General features: G+C 41.1%; 1 protein-coding gene across 2 annotated transcripts in view; it reads right to left on the bottom strand.

The window, feature by feature from the left end:
* The window catches only part of cacna1eb (calcium channel, voltage-dependent, R type, alpha 1E subunit b), a 56,000-nt gene extending 40,586 nt beyond the window's left edge, over positions 1-15,414 (bottom strand). The window contains exons 1-5 of one of the 2 annotated variants that reach the window (XM_051069974.1): positions 15,162-15,414; positions 12,470-12,923; positions 6,756-7,036; positions 2,659-2,765; positions 1,863-2,002 (exon numbers count right to left, since the gene is read on the bottom strand). In XM_051069974.1, the coding sequence (XP_050925931.1) occupies positions 1,863-2,002; positions 2,659-2,765; positions 6,756-7,036; positions 12,470-12,885 (944 nt within the window). In that variant the 5' untranslated portion in view covers positions 12,886-12,923; positions 15,162-15,414. Of the gene's footprint in view, positions 1-1,862; positions 2,003-2,658; positions 2,766-6,755; positions 7,037-7,133; positions 7,805-12,469; positions 12,924-15,161 lie in introns of those variants that run through there. The other variant, XM_051069975.1, reaches the window with a different exon arrangement.
* Between the last annotated feature and the right edge of the window lie 4,277 nt (positions 15,415-19,691).

The following is a 19,691-nucleotide window of genomic DNA, read 5'->3' as shown; positions in this document are numbered from 1 at the left end:
GCCGGGTAAACTAAAAACTAATACTGTCAGAATTAATTGCAGAATCAGTTGCTGAGCATTAATTTAAAACTTTTTTTCACTCTCTCATACAATCAGTGAAGTTTGTAATTCATCATGGAGTTCAACCAAATTCAAAATTAAAACAGAGCAGCTGGAGAAATCTCACACACACACACACACACACACACACACACACACACACACACACACACACACACACACACACACACATACACACACACACCCCAAAACCCATTTCAAATTTTAATATTAACAGGTCTGACCTTCAACTACAATCTTATATTTCTACTATGGGCAGCATGAGACAGTTAGGATAAGAAGGATAGGACTTAAAACTTATCTTATGACCATGTCCGGCTGTTTTAGGAAATAAAAAGACTAGATATTTCTGACCCACATTTAGGGACTTCAGAAACCACTGAGTCTGAGATTGAATGAGACAAACTCTTTGTGCAGAGTGGAAGTCACACAGTTGCCTCTTTAGACATATAGCAACATTATCATTCATTTTCAGTCATGTCTGATGAATTTAAGGCTAATATTCACTCTCTTTAAGCTCTGTTTTTGGTCACTACCAACTCCTGAGGGAGATATCTGTCTCTCAAGCTGCTAAATGCTCCACTATATTCACCACCTTGTCTCTCAGTGTGTCTCTCAGGTAGTGTACAGTGAGTTTTTAGAGCTATTTTTCCCCTGAAAACCTTTTCCTACTGCTGCTGCACAAAACAGTGCTAAACCAGTGACAGGGAACCAAAACAATAAAGGTGCCTGCCAGACAGCTTAACAATGATGAGCTGACACTCACTATAAAGCTCTGTAAAGCGGGAGCGGAGCTGCAGATTTAGGTGAGAATTATCTGTAGGTTCATCACTATGAGTGACCTCTTTCACACTGTCACATTGTTTTCACATTATTATTTGATACGTTGTGGCTATAAAAATATCACTTACAATCAAACACAATTCAAAACAGCCTCAACTATAACAACAAAATCAAGTCCATAATAGTATTAATAACAGCTGCATTTAGTTTTAGTGAGTCTGGTCCAGGGTCCTTGTATTGTGTATGCAAGCTCACTGTCATGATTTACATGGACACTCATTAATCTTATTAGCCACATCTGTGCATTTCCTGTGTGACTGCTTTGAAGAGGATCTATTAAACATCCAGACAGACCAAGTTTAGACACTACTGCTAATCCACACTCAGAGGCAGTGGTTGAAGAAGTATTGAAATTGTTAACTTAAGTAAAATGTAATAATAAACAACTGAATTCAAAGTGTTACATAAGTATTATTATGTAAATATATTGAAAGTATCAAAAGTAAAAGTAATCTTTATAATGCCAGAATGGCCAATGATAATGTCATGATATTTAGTAGATGATATCCAAAAGATGTTTAAAAGAATGTAACAAAGTATGCCTCCTAGCACTTTTAAAACAGCTAAAACTGGGCATTGCAGTATATTTCATAGATATACCAATGCAGTATTCATTCATTTAAAGTTTTAGAAATCTAGAGGAAAACTTGTGACCCATGTGATGCTGTTGTGCTTATCTTAGGTCAACATACAGTTGTTCTCAGTTTATAAAGTAAGATTTAAGTTCTTAAGTTCAGAGAGATACAGTGATACAGAGAGACACCCACTCACTTCTTGTAAGGATAATGGTCTTAGTTACTTTCCCCAACCACAGAGAACTCATTATTTGTTCCGCCTCCAAAAACAAATCTCACCGTTATGCTTGGTGAGACGTAGTTCAGGAATCTGTCGACGAATGCTTAAAACAAACATTTCTCACTTTGTTGAAGATTCAGGTTGTGGGAGCTGATCTCACTCACCCACTGAGCACGACTATGAAGTCCATGACGTTCCAGCCATTCCTCAGGTAGGAGCCTTTATGGAAAACGAAACCAAGGGCCACCAGCTTGATCCCCGCCTCGAAGCAGAAGATCCCAATAAAGTATGGCTCTGTCTTCTCCTGTGGGAATAATGGTGCATAATGGAATGTGTGAATAATAAAGCAACAGGTTAGCAGAGTCTGTAGGGACAATTGAGCTGATGAACAATGTCTACTGTCGTACTATAGCCATGAACAAAGCCATAATGTTACAACTGCAACTTGTAGGATGCATTTGTGTAGACAGGGTGCACACATAAAATCCAGTAATTGCACAAAACTGTATAGACTATATTCTATTTATAAACGATAAGGGCTGCACATGCAGCGGGGGGTAGAAAACACACTGGCACAAAGTCATGATGGCTTATATAGGAGGTAAGCAGTGATGGTAAGCAGTGAAGTGCCCTGATCCTTTATCTTACCTTAAAACAGATATTTCTTCCTCACCCATTTGTGTGCAAAACTAACCCACCACCTCACTATAGTCCAGGTCACTATGTGACCAGATCACTACATGCTAAACACACAGTATGCACCAATTTCCATTCCATTTAAGGATACTGAACATGTTACTGGAACCTGTTGCTCGCCTCATAAACTCTCAGTTGTTGTGGCTTGTTTTCTACCCCCTTGTGTGCGCACATTTCATGATGACATTTGCTCAAAAAGCAAAAAAAAAAACCAAAAAAAAACGGTCTGTGTGTTGAGAATGTGAAAACAGAGTTTGTCCTCACCAGTCTCTTTGCCATGGGGGTCTTGTCCTCTCCTGGGAGGTGTTGCTCCAAGGCCAGGACGACACAGTTGGCGGTGATGGTGGCCAGGATCATGTACTCAAATGGTGTAAAGGCCACAAAGTTAAGGAAAAGTGCTTTTGTCAAAACACAAGGGCATAAGTGGCACAAAGAAAAAGAACTAATGATATGTAGCAAACATGGAGGAATCTCAAAAGCAAGAGAAAGATCCTTGTAGTCGTTGGTATGACAGTATACGGTACATCATTACACAAAAAAGTCCCTTATGATGCTGAAAAACACTATATATTCTGAGCTGAACAAGCTTTACATGATCAGTATACTCACAGCAATAACTGTATTTTTTAATAGCACAGACATTTCAAAGTACATGTGTGCATGGTTCAGTGGAATGGGAAAGGAAAAAAACCCATAGATGGATGGATGATTAAATGACTATTTGGCATGGTTCATACTCTCTGGTATTGGAAGCAATCTGTTAGAGAGATTGCAGTATCCATGGTAACCTGCTTTTAAAAGTGCTTTTCATGAAAAGAAAAAGAGCAGGTTAGGGAGAGAAAGAGAGCGAAGTGAGAGAGTGAAGTCACCTTGGCCTGACTGGCCTAACTACACAAACTACAACACACAGATCTCAGAACTGCTTCAGCTGTCTACAGCTGACAGCACAGCAGACTGTACAGTAGGTAACACATGCACATTCATTTCATTCTTCTTGTATGACAAACTTACATCTTCAAAGAATTATCATTTCGCTGATAAAGAAAAGGAGACAAGGGTTTTAGCTTGAGCTCTGCTTTTGATTTGAGGTTTCATTAAACCAGAAGGTTGTGAGATTCTCTAGACCAAAGGATTCTGTTTCTTACTTCTGAAAAGAGAAGTTTGTACTTTAATCATTGTAAATCAATCCTGCACGTTTGGCCAACTCTGGGAAACTAATAAAAGTAGTTTTGCTCTAATTTCTACAATTTTATAGACTAAGCAATTAATTGTGACTGCCTAGTTGTAAAAAAAACACGATCAGTGCATTAACTAATAATGAAAAATAATTACTAGTTGCAGCCCTTAACAATGAAAACAATGTAAAAGCCTGTAGAAATCATGAAAATAAGGAGGTTGAATTTGAAACATTCTCTCACATGATCTGAATTTGATGTTACATAATGAAGTGATGGATGCATAAATGTACAGTTAACAAAAGAAACTGACTATTTTGTCAATCGATTCATTATCTGAGTTAAACATGATCTCATTCCAGGTTCTCAGTTTATTATTTGCTGCATTTCTTTGCCATTTTGTGATAATAAAAACTGTGATGGGTATTTTTCACTATTAATAATGATCCACATTAATCTACAATGAAAATAAACATTATTATATGAAATTTACATTTTTACATGAATAATCAAATCAGTGATCTCAACCTCTCAAATACCAAATATGCTAACCCTGATTCTATTCTTGTGTATTCCTGCACATATATCCAACTCTTTTTGCAAGAAACTTGTTGCAGGACTAATTTGTGCAGAGAGCAACATTTACCATCATAGATATTCATTGAAACATCTGTACATGTGTGTACATGCATTGATACGTTTGCCCCAACACTTGTGTGTGCTTGTGACTTTCAGTCCCTTGGAGTTCCCATGAGACAGCTGCTCCTTGTTATTAATTTTCCTGCCTTGAGTGAAATGGGGTCACTGACTCACAGAGGAGTGCTGTGATGGGGGCCTCTGGGACCCACACTGACTCACATTGACAAGTCCACATTGTTGCCATTGACAGCGGCTGAAAAGACCTAAAGTGGGAAATACTTAATAAATCCCATCCGCTCTGTTACTACCTGCTACCTGTTACCATGCGCACCAGTCATTATGCAGATTTTAGACCATTTGGGACCAATCACATTCACTACTGTTAACCACTTTACACATTGTACTGTTGTTTTAATGTAATTTTCTGTCCTTGCAGCCAGCAACCAACTTACATCTGTTTCAGTACAATACAAAAATCAATTGACTGACTCTGGAAAAATAGAATAGGATGGCTACTTTGCCTCATTTGTTATAATTATTTTTTCTATAATTATTATTTTTACTGATTAAATGCCAACAACATATTCTTTCGTTCAATATGATGTAAAACTGAGCAACAACCAAATACATTTATGGCTGCAACTAGCAATTATTTTCATTATTAATTAACTTACCAATTACTTTCTTCACCAAAATATTAATCATGTTTGGAAAAAGTGGAAAATTCCTCAAATACAATCTAATATGCAACGGGACGTCCTCTAAATATCTTGTTTTGTATGACTGACAATCCAAGACCCAAGAAAAACAGCAATTCATCACAACTGGAGAGAAGATGACATCGGGGATATTCAGCATTTTTGTTTGAACATTGACTTTAGCAATTAACTGATTCTCAAAATGACAACAAAAAACATTAAAAACAGCGAAAAATGTCCACCCCAGTTTCTCAAACTCCAAGGTGACGTCTTCAAACATCACCTCAGTCAGTCCCAGACCCAAAGATATTCAGTTTACAATGACACAAAACGTCTCTGAACAGCAACAAAGTCTCACATTGGAGAAGCTGCAACCACAAAATTTTGGTCAAAATGATAATCACAATTGTTGCTAACTCATTTTCTGGCGACTAATCAATTAATCGACTAATTGTTGCTGCTTTTATCACACATAGTTTGCTGGTGGAACTTGCAGGAACACTGGTATGGCCCATTAACTACTACAGAACAGGGACTTTGGTCTACATTGAGCAACAAAAGTCCCAGCAGCTACTAAACTTGTGGGAATTGTTGCACTGTAACTCTCCATTGTGTTTGTGCAGCAACACACAATCAAAGAAATACCACTGCTATGAATCTGATATGAATCTGTTTTTCCACTTGCAATCTCAGAACACGGACTCTATGAGCAAAAATCTTGGTCTCGCCCAGTCAATACTCTGACATGTGCTGCTTTTACAGCCCACGATCCACCACAGTACTACTGGCCAGCTCTCTCCCACATACCTCTGCCTCTATGATACCGACAGTCACATTACCGTGCTGCCAGTGGCCAGCTAGTCTTGACCACTAGCCCCACTCCCACACATCCACAGAGCCTGTGGTTAGGTAACAGTGGGAGACTGGCACGCTGCACTGGAGGGGGTGTAAGACAGGAGGAGCAGTGGGTAGATATGGCAACAAAGTGATGTTGTTGAACTGATTATGCTGTCAAAAACATTTAAATATAAATACAAGTTCTCAGGAAAATCACTTCAAAAGCAAATTGGTTAAATAAATTAATTCAGGTAAACAAGTAGCACTGATGGATTCTTATGTTTGGCCTGTAATCAGTGAATGTGGCTGCACTGTATGTCCACATTACATGAATTTGCTGTGGGGAAAAAAAACAAAAAAAACCCCAAACAAACTACCCCAGTAATCTTTGTTAGATCTGCAGAACTTCAGGGGAAAGAGAAACTGTTGGCCGATGATGCTACAGCAGGAAGCAGAGAAGAAGAAGAAGAAGAAGCGCTGCCTGATGGATTTGAACTGACACCTACTCATGGCCAGGTTCATATTCCAATGAGCACTAAGGCAGCAGAGATGTGCCTACATGCCACCCCCACAGTGAGCAGAGCTGCTTCTAATGATCACCACATGCTAACTTTCCGTCTCCTACCAGCACTGGAGCACATGGAGGATGAATCAAAAACGGGTCAAGTTACTTAGCAGAATCATGAGGAGGTTAAATTCAGCTATGCAGAGGAATTGAACAAAAAGATTTAACTAACAGCTGGTAATCATGGAGTAGCTTATGCAAAGTGAACAAGGAGGATGCAAGGCAGCTGCCTACATGAAAACTATAATACATTTACCATTTGCACATTTGGCACTTTTCAGACATGTAACATTCAGGAATAAATGTGAAATTGGCTGCTCACACGCTGCCTGCCGCTCTCCATGGTGCTGAACTGACAACAGCCCACCACACGTTTCCTCCGTAACAAAGTATCAGGAGAGCACACAGACAACTTTAAAAACATCACTCTATTCATGGAAGGATATGGCCACTCAATGATTCTCCTGGCGTATTTCCTAATGATGTTGTCCTCTGCGAATATGAAGAGCGACCTATTGACGGTGAGGCAGTTCTGCTGGTGGGGGACGGGGTTGTACAGAGCCATGGTCCGGGCCCGCTGCGCTTTGGCTTGTTTCATGGAAGCCGTCAGTCCTCCCGCTGCCGCCGCCGACGCCGACGCCGCGTCCTGCCCGTCCCCACCGCGCTCCAAGTCCCCATCCCCGGAGTCCACCGTGCTGGGAGCGGACTCGTCTCCAAACCGAGCCATTCTACAAAGAGATGAGGAGTGTTTAAAAAAAAAAACTACAGAACGACTTCTAATGAGAGTAGATGTGAAGCGTAGCTAAGCGAGAAAAAAAGATCCACCTTCAATCCACTGACAGCTTTTCGAGCGCCAAGATTTCCCCCCAAAAAAGTTGCAGATTCCTATCACTCCATATCCACAAGAGGAAAAAAAAGATTATATCATTCAGCTGGCTTATATTTTAGGAAAAATCATCCATTTATTTAATGACGATTCAGGCGCACAGACTGCAAACACTCAGCATCTCTGTTATCCCATCTGTTTAACAGCGCGTTACAATCAGCTCTGAACAACTTTTAATGTGAGCGCGTCTAAACTCGTGCAGCGGAGAAGAAGAAAAAGAAGAAGAGGGAAAAGATCCACCGAGTTTATACCTTGCAATCTCCTATGAACATCCAAGCTCGTTTTGATCTGACAAACCGACAACTGCGTGATCAAAAACTACTCTGCGCTCATCAGATGGAGAGATCCGAGCGGAGTCTTCGCAAACTTTACGCATCTTCTCGACCCGGTAAACTTGACAAAAGGAAGACTTCGTTTGAAAAGAAACCCCGTTTAACACCTCTGAACCAGATTCTTTGATTTAAAAAAAAAAAAAAAGAAATCTTCTCTAATCAGTCGTAAATTTAACAAGAGAGCTGCTGCTTGAGTTGCCAGATCCTACAATCTCACATCACCTGCTGGGAAATTATCACGCAGTCAGGAGAGCATAAGCACGGTCCACAGTGAGCCCCCTCCCACAGTAACATTTCATGATGGCGACTTCAAAATTTCATCTGAATGAAAGATGCTGGAGAGGAGGGACATGTATTTTGTTACCATAGCAATTAGAGTTTGCTGAGGGTGAACAAAAACATTGTCCTAAAAGGAAAAAAAGCCTATATACAGTAGGCTGTGTGGGTATGTGGTTCAAAAACCAATTATGTAAAGATGTTTGTGGGTGCTGCTGTGGCAAGGGAAAAGGGTGTGAAAATACATTTAACACTAAATAGTAGAAGTAGAGACTGATGCACAGGAAAGGGCAACAAGTGTGTGGCTACAGGAAGCAAGGAAAAGAGCTCATATAGAAGAAACCACCTATAGAGACGGTCTTTCTGTGTATGAGTTGACTCATTTCCTCCATTTAAAAGCTTTCACAGTTTGACAGTCAGACAGCATTGTCATATTTTCATTAATGGAGACAGACTTGTACTATTAAAACATTTAAAAACTAGGCCATTGTGCTAATATTGGAGTAAAAGTCAGGAGTAAAAATAGAGCATGAAATAGATCTTAGGGCTGCTCCCTTTTTGAGGGAGAGGAGAAGAAAGCAGGGTCTTTTTCACACTCAGTGCCACAAGTGAGACCTCATTAGGCAACTGGGCGCTTTGCTCCATCTGCTGCTCTCCTCCCTTCCCCACTGTTTCCTGAAGATGACCACTTCAGCCCCCACAGACATGATATCATTCAGCTGAGGGGGTGGGGCGGGCTGATTTCACGCATGAAGCTGCTGTTTTGTCACAATTAAAAATCAACCGAAGCATCGGCAGGCTTGAAATCCTGACATGAAACACATTGCTGTGCCACCGGACTCCACTGTTGAAGCAGCAGCAGCAGCAGCAGCAGCAACAGCAGCAGGAGGAGGAGGAGGAGGAGGAGGACAATGCAGGTATCACACAGACGGGCGGCGAGCGAGGGCTCAGACGGGGGACTGTGAAAGCGAGCCAAGAGAGAGTGACAAATTTATGCTTGGCAAACAAGTCGAAATCTGGGAGAGATGAAGGAGAAAAAAAAAATCGATTTAACAGGATCTATGAATAAGTCACTAACTGAGCTCCAAAAACTCGAGCCATGACTCTGTTACCTCCTCTTCCTAATCTGCATGAAGCAGGCGGGTGTGTCACTTCATGCAAAGCAGAAGAGCAACAAAAGGCTACACTGACCTAATGAGTGGAGGATGTAAAAATAGCAGAAGGATGATTATCAGCATGTAATCTGTACAGTTTTCTGATAGTTAATGCACTGTACTAAAAGTATTGGTACAGTATATGAACATATATCACATTCATCTCCACTTTCTACTAAAAATGATAATAATAATAAAATAAACGCTCATTACAATAAAAATATCATCTGCTTGTATGTTGCCCAACAAAAATATTTGTCCATCTCTGCAAACAGTACGAATCTGTGTGTGTGTGTGTGTATGTCTCTAGCTCACTCTTTGCTGTTGTTTCCATAGCGACATAGCTCTCTTGAATTCCTGCTCCGTTCTTTTCATTTCTGCCAACAAAAGCCATGTTGCACAATAGAGCAACCTCTTCCTACAGAAATCTGTTTCACACACACACGCACACACACACAGAAGCACACACACGCACAAACACGTCCCTCCTTCCCCTGCATCAAGGTCACTGGACATCCTCAAGGAGGACACTGACAGACTGTACTGTACAGCACCATCACCGCACCGGTGATCCATTGTGCGGCACAGATGACCAGATGTAGTCTGACTTAAGCGTGTTTGGCTTTTGTTCTGCTTTTGCTTGCAGCCTACTCAAAGGCTTCTGAAAATAGCTGTGTAAACTGTTAGCGGGAAACAGCAGAGAGGCTCATATCAATTTGCCTGGGCCCTAACCAAACTTTGAATGGGCTGAACTTGAGCAGAAAGGGTCATGATTAGCTGATTAGGGTGCGCAGGAGAAAGTACTTTTATGAAAGACGGATGTGATATGGAAAGCACAGCAGCTCAGGGTGCATTTTGATAACCACAGTCCTGCAAAAGGAGAAAAAAATAGCATCTTTAGAAACACAGTATAGGGGAAGATAGATGAAGCGAGGCTGCAGGTGACACACACTGTGAGTTAAAACGTTAATGGGTGTACTTTGTGCCAGAACTCTGAAGAGCATTTATATAATTGCAGACAGGCTTTCACCCAACATTGACTGGAGTGGTTTTAGCATTTTATTTTTCTCTCTGTTCCCTAGCAACAGACATCCTCTAGTACTGAGTTATGTCAGTTTGATTCAACCAATAACTGCTGCTTATACCACCGCAGATTGGTGTGACACGGTGCCAGTTTTACCTTGAAACATATTTACATCACGGTTATGATTTCAGAGCGTTCGTCCAAACCTGCGCATTAGCTCCAAACAAGCTTAAAAATGCTGGGTATCTATTGATGAACCTCAAAGAAAAGTTTGAGAGTGAGGGAAAAAAAAAATTGTCTCACACTCAGAAATCAATTATGTGGAAAAACCATATTGATTTTTCTGAACCTCCACCTAAGGTATAATAAATATCATTAATATTTCATTTCTCCTCATAAAATCCACTTAGCATTTTGTGGGCAAGCTCAACAATTTCCAAACTCTATTGCTTGGCTCTAAAGGCATCACATGCTGCCTCCCTGCTGCTCCTCTACTTTGATTCCCTAGCATCCCCTAATGGACAAATAACCACAATACATGTACAGTAGTGCTCTGAAATCACTCTTTAGCTCTGTTTCTTGGTCCATTTTGTCATATTTTCTGCTCATTATGTGTAGTAGTTGCTCATTCTCCCAAAACCTGCAGACCTGAAAATAAAATAATACAGCATGTGCATTTATTAGATTAGCTCTGCATGTTTCTGTACATGTGAGAAGATGGAGGAGAGAATTACAGCACACCAGTTGAGTGGACATGGAGTGGGTGGTGGAGGTACAGTAGAGTAAAGAGAAATCAGAGGATGGAGGAAGGAGGAGGAGGAGGATGGGGGGTGGCTTGTTGGTGGGTTGGGGGTTACGCTGATGGAGTACCACTAAACATTCAAGTGGTGGGAAGCAGATAATCAGAGCGATGTGGCTACAGAGTTCAAAAGTTCACAAGCAAGCACCCTCAGCTCCGCCATTAATAACGCTATCCAGCATCTGATTACAGTGAGCCGCAGCCAACAATGTTACACAGGCATTTTAAAAAAGACAAAAACGTCAGATCAACTGATGTAAGCAGTGGGAACTGATTTGGTGATTCATTTGTTGGAACTATAACAATGCCTGTAACAAAGGCATCTGCATATGCATTGCTACTATGGAGCACCCTTTGAAATAAGCATTTTGTAACTAAGCAACAAAACAACAATAATAAGTGTTATACTTTACGCTATAAAGGTCAGTTTGAACTCTTGAACCCCTGTGATTTCAATACTCGCCTCAGAGGTGCCCTGTGGACTTTTTGACCAGCAGTAATACAATGGAGCAATGCTTTCAAGTGTGGGGCCCCATTTTGTTTTTGCACATGAGAGATGTGATAGTAATGAGGTAAAAAATGTAGCAATGTGCCAACAAAACAATGTGGTTTCAAACTGATCCAAAATTTGACTCTGTGAATGTTTTATCAGGAAATGCATTTAACATATTTATGAGACCTAAACAATAAACAAAGTGTGTTTTAGTGAGAAACACTGAATGTTAATGCAGCTGGCAGCTAAAAACAGCAGATCCTTTTTGTATTATAACACATAAATATATTTGGATTCATTTCAATTTTAAAAAGTCTTTAATTTCACAGTTAAACCTGCAGTAACACATATTTTTTGTTTACTCTGGGTCAGCGGAAAAAGCTTAAAACACTGATATATCATCATTAGCATTAGCATTTATTTTGAGTCATGCTTATGTCCACCTGATGGATGTAAGTTCAATATTCACTCTCCTTTTAGCTCTGTTTTTGGTCATCACCAGCTCCTGAGAGAAATATCTGTCTCTTTACCTGGTCTTTAAATGTTCCACCATTTGGAAATAAAACTGATGGGAGCGGTGCAGACTGAAACAATCAAGTTATGGGGCCCTAAAGCCAAAACAATAAGCTGAAAGACGCTAAAACACTCCACAAAGCTGAAGGGAACTGCAGAGTTTGTGGTAATTCATCACTATAAAAGACTCCTTTCACATCACGCATCGTCAAGTATCTGCTCATTATATTACTGAGGCTCACATTTCTACGGGTCATTTTCACGATCGAGGGTTTGACACATCATAGCAGGAAAAGCACAGGTGTAAACAGTAACATCAGTGTTGGCTGCATTCCATTTCCAATTCAACAGCCCTGTTATTATGCATGGCTGTGCACTTGCATGGATTACTGATGGAACAGAGCCATTATTTATGTTTACACCTGTGCTTCCTCTACTATGACATGATATCTAAAGTGTCTGCCATGAAAAAAGGTCTGAAATATTTAGAATGACATCTGTGGTTTCACATCTTTGGACCCATTAAAACAGGTTCAACAGGTTGAAAAGTTATACTGCATATACAGTACGTGCATATGTGCGTTCTTTTACCCTGGCACTTTCATCCTCCTCCATGGAGATTTATCATCTTTACACATACGATTTAAAAGGAAGCCTTTGCCTCTGAATCTCTTTTATACTTACTCCCACTCCTTCCTGCGGGCCTGCGGCGTGCTCTGGATTTTGTGAGCCTGGTGAGCCATGATGATGTCCTTCTGCTCTACAAGTCCCCCACGCCGCCGCAGCATACAGTGGGGGCTCAGAGACCCCGAACCCTGATCGGACAAGCCCTCTTCCTGACCGTAAGGCACATCAAAGCTGGCCGCTCGAGGGGGCAGCCCCAGGTACTCGGGGACAGCATGAGGGACCTGCAGAGAGGAGGAGCGAGCTCCCTGAGCAAGGCCGTGACGGGCGGCCGGACTGGACTTCCTCCAGGCCTCAGGCTCGGGGAGGGACAGGGAGGACTGGACACGAGTTTCTCCTCCTGGACCACATCTGGATGGAGAGTATCGGTTGGGAGTGAGGGAGAGGGAGAGGGACTGGTTTGAACTGGTGAGCATCTCTACAGAGGTCGGTGGTTGGTGGTTTCAGCATAATTCTACAAGAAAAAAGGACAAAGACAAAAGATGTGTCGAGTGAAAGGTGGAAAAATAGTCATTGACGAAACAGTACTCCTACTACTACATCCAGTCATTTTCTTCTGTTTTTCTATTTTTATGAGCTACTAGTGGCGCGACTCCAAGGATGGTAACGCAGGCTAGTTGGTCCACCACTTTCGTCCAGACTGAAATATCTAAACAACTATTTGATGGATTACCATGAACTTGGTTCAGACATTCATGTTTCCCAAACAGTGCATCCTAATTACACATTCCCCTGATGTTTTTAAGGTTGACATCTCAACAGCTATTGAACGGATTCTCATGAAACTGTGTGCAGACATTCAACACTGGTGATCCAGTTAGTGCACTAGCAGATCAAAAACTCCCACCAGCATCAACATATAAGCACTGTCACTGTAAGTATGACGGCATGTTGATGTTAGCATTCAGCTGTGCTGCTGTGCCTAAGTACAACTTCACAGAGCTGCGAGCAAAGCTGTAAATTCTTGGTCTAGTTTTCTCTATAAAGCAAACTAAAACAGTCAAATTGCTAGTCACGTGATTGACCTGTTGTATTGATACTTAAAAACTGAGCTAATTAAATGGTGAGCTAAATGCCGAGCAGTCTCAAATAACTATAACAGGATTAACCTTTCTGAATGTCTCACATTTTATTAATAAAATAAAAATATATTACAGGGTAGCTATGGAAAGTAATTTAGAAAAATGTGGTAGATATTCTGACAGATCCTAAAGCAAAAACCTAATTTTCCTACACAACAGTGCAGCTTGAATTCAGAGTGAGCGCCACCATTTGTCTGTGCATCTTCTAAATGATAACCTCAGCCTGTGGGATCTTTGATACTTGCAGTATATGATTGGAGCACAAAAGCTTTGAACCAGCAGCCATGCAGAAATAGTACCAGTAATCGTACTGGTGGGCGGAATAAGACTTTGTAAAGAGAGTGGGTCTAGTAAAAGTGGATAAGGAGACATCTGAAGAGGAGGGATTTGTTAATATCTCAATTCAGTCGCATGCTTTGTTTCCAGAATATCAAACACAACATAACAAACCAGTTAAACCTTCACGCTGCTGTCGTTGCCATTGTCCAGTTAAGCCCATTAGGTGTAACTGAGACAGAGAAATACGGGGGAGACAAGGTGGCAAGGCTGGAAAAACAGCAAGTTTGAGTCGAGCCGGTGAGAGACAGACAAAACAAGGCTGTTTCCACTGAGCCGGAGCTGAAAGGAAGATGACTGAGTGTGGGAGAGCTGAAGCAAAGGCACGGTGACTCACTCATCAGCAGCAGGGCTCCTCAGACATGAACTGGACACAGTCTGAGTTGAGCTCTGCCCCTCAAACGCAGCACAGCGGCCGTCTGAAAGCCGGCAGAGGGTACAAGGTCAGCGCCCACATTTACACGGGTGGCTTGGTCGCAGCTTTATCCTGCTGATGGGCGGGTTGCCTCTGATTTTAACACAGCCGCGCAAGTTCAAAAGATATGTGATAACCTTGCATTATCAGTCAGTTTTGCAGCCAAAGCTGTGGGGGAATAAAATGTCAAGGCACTTGTATCAATAGGCACACAAACTAGGATGATATGCAGGGTGGATCCAAGAGATCTGAGTTACTAATTCAAACAAAAATGAAATTAAAAATGAATGTCAGCATTGATGATGCTGCTTTATAGATAAGAGCATCAATGAGCCTACTGCAGGGTGCCTACAGACAATAATTACTGCTGCAGGAGGCGTCCACCTTATCTGTAATATTCATTAAAGTTAAGAAGAAGAAGATGCTCTTTTATTTTAAATTCAAATTTCTCCCTTCTGCAGCTCCTGGCTGTGATCTCCTTCGCTTTAATTAGTGCAACCACTGTAGGCATACTGGAACAACAGGCGCACCCCCCACCTCCCCACGTCTAATTTGTGCACGTCAGCTGCAGGTCGGCAATCGTTTTAAGAAATACATTAACCAGCCTGTTAACAGGTACTGCTAATTAGGACGCTGCTTCTTTCTTCTTCTGGAGTTAAGTGCTTGATGCAAAAGCAAGGAAAGATGGGGAAAAGGCACAGAGCAGCCAGTCATAACAAGTAGAAAATAGATGAATAAGATGCTAAAAATGTTCACTGGAGGAAGAGGATGAACGCAGCGTCCGCGACAGAAAACAAAAAAAAAAAAAAAAACCCTGTCAATTAACTAATGACATGATTAATGAATCTGACAGCTTTACCTTGAGGTGACGCTCGCTCCTTCATCGTCAGACAGCCCCGATCAGGTGAACAACTAAAATTCAGCCCCTCTCACTCACAGTCCAAGTTTAGTGGTTTTGAGGACGATTTCGCGAGGATTCCTTGAGTGATGATAACCGCTGCGTGGCTATAAATACTGCTGGGTGGCTGGGAGCCAGGGGAGTGTAGCTCAGATGAGCGTAAACGGGCATGGGGACAGGAGCGAGGCATGGAAATAATCCCAGTCATCTTCACTCGCAGGCTGCCGTGATATGAGTCACTGTCGTGTGGTTCACAATGAATGGCCGTGTGTTCAAACTTCATCTAAAGAGCGAATTTGGGAGGAAAAAAAGAAGAGGAGGAGGGGGAGGGGGTGAAAGAGGTGCGATTCTTCAATGGCGCGAAGTTATAATTTACCTGGACGGAGAACAGAGGAGTTTAAAGTGAGGGAGATAGATGCAACAGGTCTGCTGCAGCTCGTTGCTCATTTCTGAAACGGGGCTCTGCTGGTGTGAGGACTCAGATGCATTTACCACTAGATGGTGGACTAAGGCCACATACCTGACACACAAACAGGTCCACTGAAGAAAGGTGTGCATTGAGATCAGAGCACTGTAGAGAACTGTGTGTGGTTTTTATCTACACCTCTATCCTCATATTCCTCAGCTGGTATTAGTCTTTTCCGCAGGTTACATCTGAGATCAAAATCAGGGCCGGTCAAAGCCTTTTTGGGGACTGAACTATTCGTTAGACCCCCCTCAACGCACAGAATAAGTCAATAAGCTGTGGTGAAAGAAGTGGCTACAATCAATCAATATTTCTATATTTTACATGATGATTTGAACACAGTGTGAAAGGGGTCACTCATAGTGAAGAAACTACAGAGAATTATCACCTGAATCTGCAGCTGCAAAGAGCTATATAGCGAGTTTCAGCTCATTGTTTAGCTGTGTGGCTCACACCTGTGCCGTTTTGGTTCACTCTTGCTGTTCTCAAAGCCTTGTTTGCTGCAGCATCAGGCAGCTGTTTTCAAAGAAAAAGGCTTTAAAAGCCCCCACTGTACAGTACCTGCCAAGCAGCAGACAGACACGGTTAGAGAATAGCAGGTGAACACAGTGGAACATTTAATAGCTCAAGAGAAATCTCCTTCAGCGACCAAAAACAGAGCTTAAAGAGAGTTGATATGTGACTCATACATATTTGCTTGTTGTGGGTGTGGAGATGAGTGAGTTCGTTATATCAAATGTTTCTGCTGCCCCCAAGTGGCCAAAAAAACAGTTATTGCAGGTTTAAAAAGGTAATACCACAGAATAAATTATTACTCAAGAAAAAGTACAAAAGTACTATTAAATAAATGTACTTCAAATGTCCAAAGTAAAAGTACTACACTAGCTGCTGACAAAAAATGAACAACAAAATATTTTCTACTCTTATTTTTGCGGGTCTGATACAAGCCTCCAGGAAATGGCCATATTAGTTCACCTTTTCCCACCTATTCTGCTTTTATACATTGCCAAACTAACTGTATATTTCTAGCAGGGACAGATCCAACATACAGGGTTGAGGATAATGTAAATTTAGATTTATTTCAAAACACTCATCACTTTTGGGGAAGATAAATAGATACTATTTTGTGTGGGGGAAAAAGTCTTTAACTGTTGATTCCTGCACTGAATAGATGCAACAATCAGAAACAATCAATTTGACATATATCTTAAGTATTTGTTGAGCAAACATTTATTTGATAAGAATTATTTAAGCCCTTCCCAAGCCACAGAGACTGCGTCCTGTGTCTGTACAATTATGAAACTAGAGCCAAGGACAGAGAATACTTTTCCTGTGATTAAAACATAGCCATGATGGTCCGTTTAGTTAATTAAAAGGTCAGTCGTGTTCGTCTTAACCAATCCTGTTATTCCCTGAGCTGAGGAAGAGGTGTTAGCAGTGGGACTGAGAGCAGCATAGAAACCATCTGCTGCCACCAACACTGAAGGGTAAATGAAGACTTCAAATCCACACATGGTACACACTCACATTCAATCTGTATTTCTTTGTCTAAACCTCTTAATTTTTTTTGTCCTGGGACGTCTTTCCATATCTTTGTCTTAATCAAGATTATGTTATTCTTTCAGCACCCACAGCCAACTAGCGCGTCTGTAGCGATGAAGCCTATTGACCAGAGGAAGCACTCAGATGTCTACAGACTGCAGTATCTCAGTAGCTGTTGTAAGACATGTCTCTGAGGATTATGTGCCATGAAGAACACTGAGTATTTTCTAATGTCCCAATACCATATTGTGTGAATTAGATATGGATTTATGTAATCTAGCAGAATCATCTCTGTGAGAAAATAATTGCCGTCTTATCCTCCAGGCACATGGCCAAGAGTGGCATGAAGTGAAGACGCCAAGCCGAGCAACTGCTGCTATTGAAAGGGGGGAAAAAAACAAAAAAAAACATCAGAATAAACCATCAGGTGAATGTATGTGTAGGGAGACGTGCATGCTGTTCAGAGCATGAGACAGTTGGTAGTAAATGGTTGGCAAATCAAATCTGGTCTGGCATGAGAGGCTGCCCTGAGGGTAAACATCAGATCTGCTTTGCATGCTCGCTGGTTTGCATTTTACAGACTCCTGCTTGGTGTAATGCTTTTTTTTTTCTTTATCTTTAGGTGTTTCAGGCGTAAACGTATTAATAGCTTGACAGTATGGAGTCAAGAAGTCTTTACTGGTATTATCCCCAACAGTCAATCTATGAGCGGTATTAAGAGCTGAGCTGCAGGTTAAATCAATCTCTCTGTAACTTATACTGATATTGACTCATCTGTAATCCAGCCAAGGCAACTGTAGTGGAGACATCGTAACTAAGTACATTTACTAAGGTACTGTGCTTCAGTATAAATTGAGTCTGAACTCCACAAGCCACATAATACTTCTACTCAGTGGGTGTTTGTTGGGGTCGTGGGGGGTTGAATTATATAACATACATCTAAAAATACAATAATATGTTTATACGATATTACATTCTTTAGACACTATAATTCTGCCTGGTTTGTGTTGCTGTTAAACTGAGCCTGTATCAGAAGATATCTCTGTGGTATTCAGGCCTACACTGTTTGGATGTGTTCAGGTTAGTTTTTGTTTGTGTTGAACAGGGCAGGGACATAATGCTAATCCTAACCTGGACACAGTGGACAGTACTTGCTCTTCCTCTCCCATCAACTTCTCTCTTTCTTTTTTCTCTCCATACCCTCACCTGGTCCTGTATCTCATCCCTTTGGTTGACGCAGTTTTTAAGTTTCATCTGTGTCAGTGAAGAAAGCAAACACAGGGTGAACTGATATTTAGCCTACATGTAAATGTTAACTCCTCCAGGATTATCTTTCAGTAAAGATAAATATGTGTGGAGATACCTCATTTTGACATGTATCTCAACCCTTTTCACAAACTGAAATAAGAGAGAAGCGTTTTAACTTTAGTTTAAAGTTTATCAGTCTGAAGCTGGATGAGTGGAGTTCATGTTAGCTAGCTAGCTAGAGAGTTAGCTAGATAACTCACTCAGCAAACCGACATTATGATGGACGGCAGCCGTTTAACATGGCGTCACCACACAGGAGCTGTTTGGGTATAAATGACACTGAACAACAAAGACTGCGCTCGTTAAATTCCCTTGTTACCTGTTCGGTGGATTCAGCTCTCCCTCCGCGTTGTTGACACTCAACGGGCAAATATTTTGAAATAACGACACGAGCGCTCACTCCACCCACCGAGTCGCTGTACCTGTATATACCTGTGTATATGTCAAGTCACGTCAAGTCAATTTTATTTATATAGCGCCAATTCACAACAGAACTTATCTCGAGGCACTGTACATATAGAGCAGGTCTAGACCGTACTCTTTATCTTATAAAATTTAGAGAGAGGCCCAACAGAGCCCACCATGAGCAAGCACTAGGCGACTGTGGCAATTAAAAACTTCCTTTTAAGAGGCAGAAACCTCGAGCAGAACCGGACTCAGGGTGGGCAGCCATCTGCCTCGACTGGTTGGGTTTAGACGTGTATATATACACCTACATCACACAGCACTACATTTATATATACAGCTCATACAGTTTTAGTTAAATACAAATTAAACATTTTGGATACAAATCATATAAAGTAAAATATGATTATTTGTTATAAAGTAAACAACTACCCAACAGTAAATACAAGTACAGCTGAGTTAGTCATTTGACAGAAAATTACATGGTAACTTTTGATCATTTTTATTTTTCATCCAAATGCCAAACAATTGATGGTTCAAGCCTCTCTGTTATTGTGATGTCTCATGATTTTACGAATATTTATAAACCAGACAATCAAACAATCAATATTAGTTTTTAAATGTAAGTAACGTTTTCATTGCAGGATCTTTACTTTTACTTAAGGACTGAGCTAAGCACTAGGTGAGCAGGGAAAAATGCTCCTGCTGATGAATCCAAAATGTAAATAATATTTTTAGCGTCCTTCTGTACTGTAAACACTTGATTGTGT

The sequence above is a fragment of the Lates calcarifer genome, linkage group LG4, assembly GCF_001640805.2.
Source record: "Lates calcarifer isolate ASB-BC8 linkage group LG4, TLL_Latcal_v3, whole genome shotgun sequence".
Taxonomy (NCBI): domain Eukaryota; kingdom Metazoa; phylum Chordata; class Actinopteri; family Centropomidae; genus Lates; species Lates calcarifer.
The sequence above is the reverse complement of the archived record's forward strand: the minus strand, read 5'-3'. Positions and strand labels throughout refer to the sequence as shown.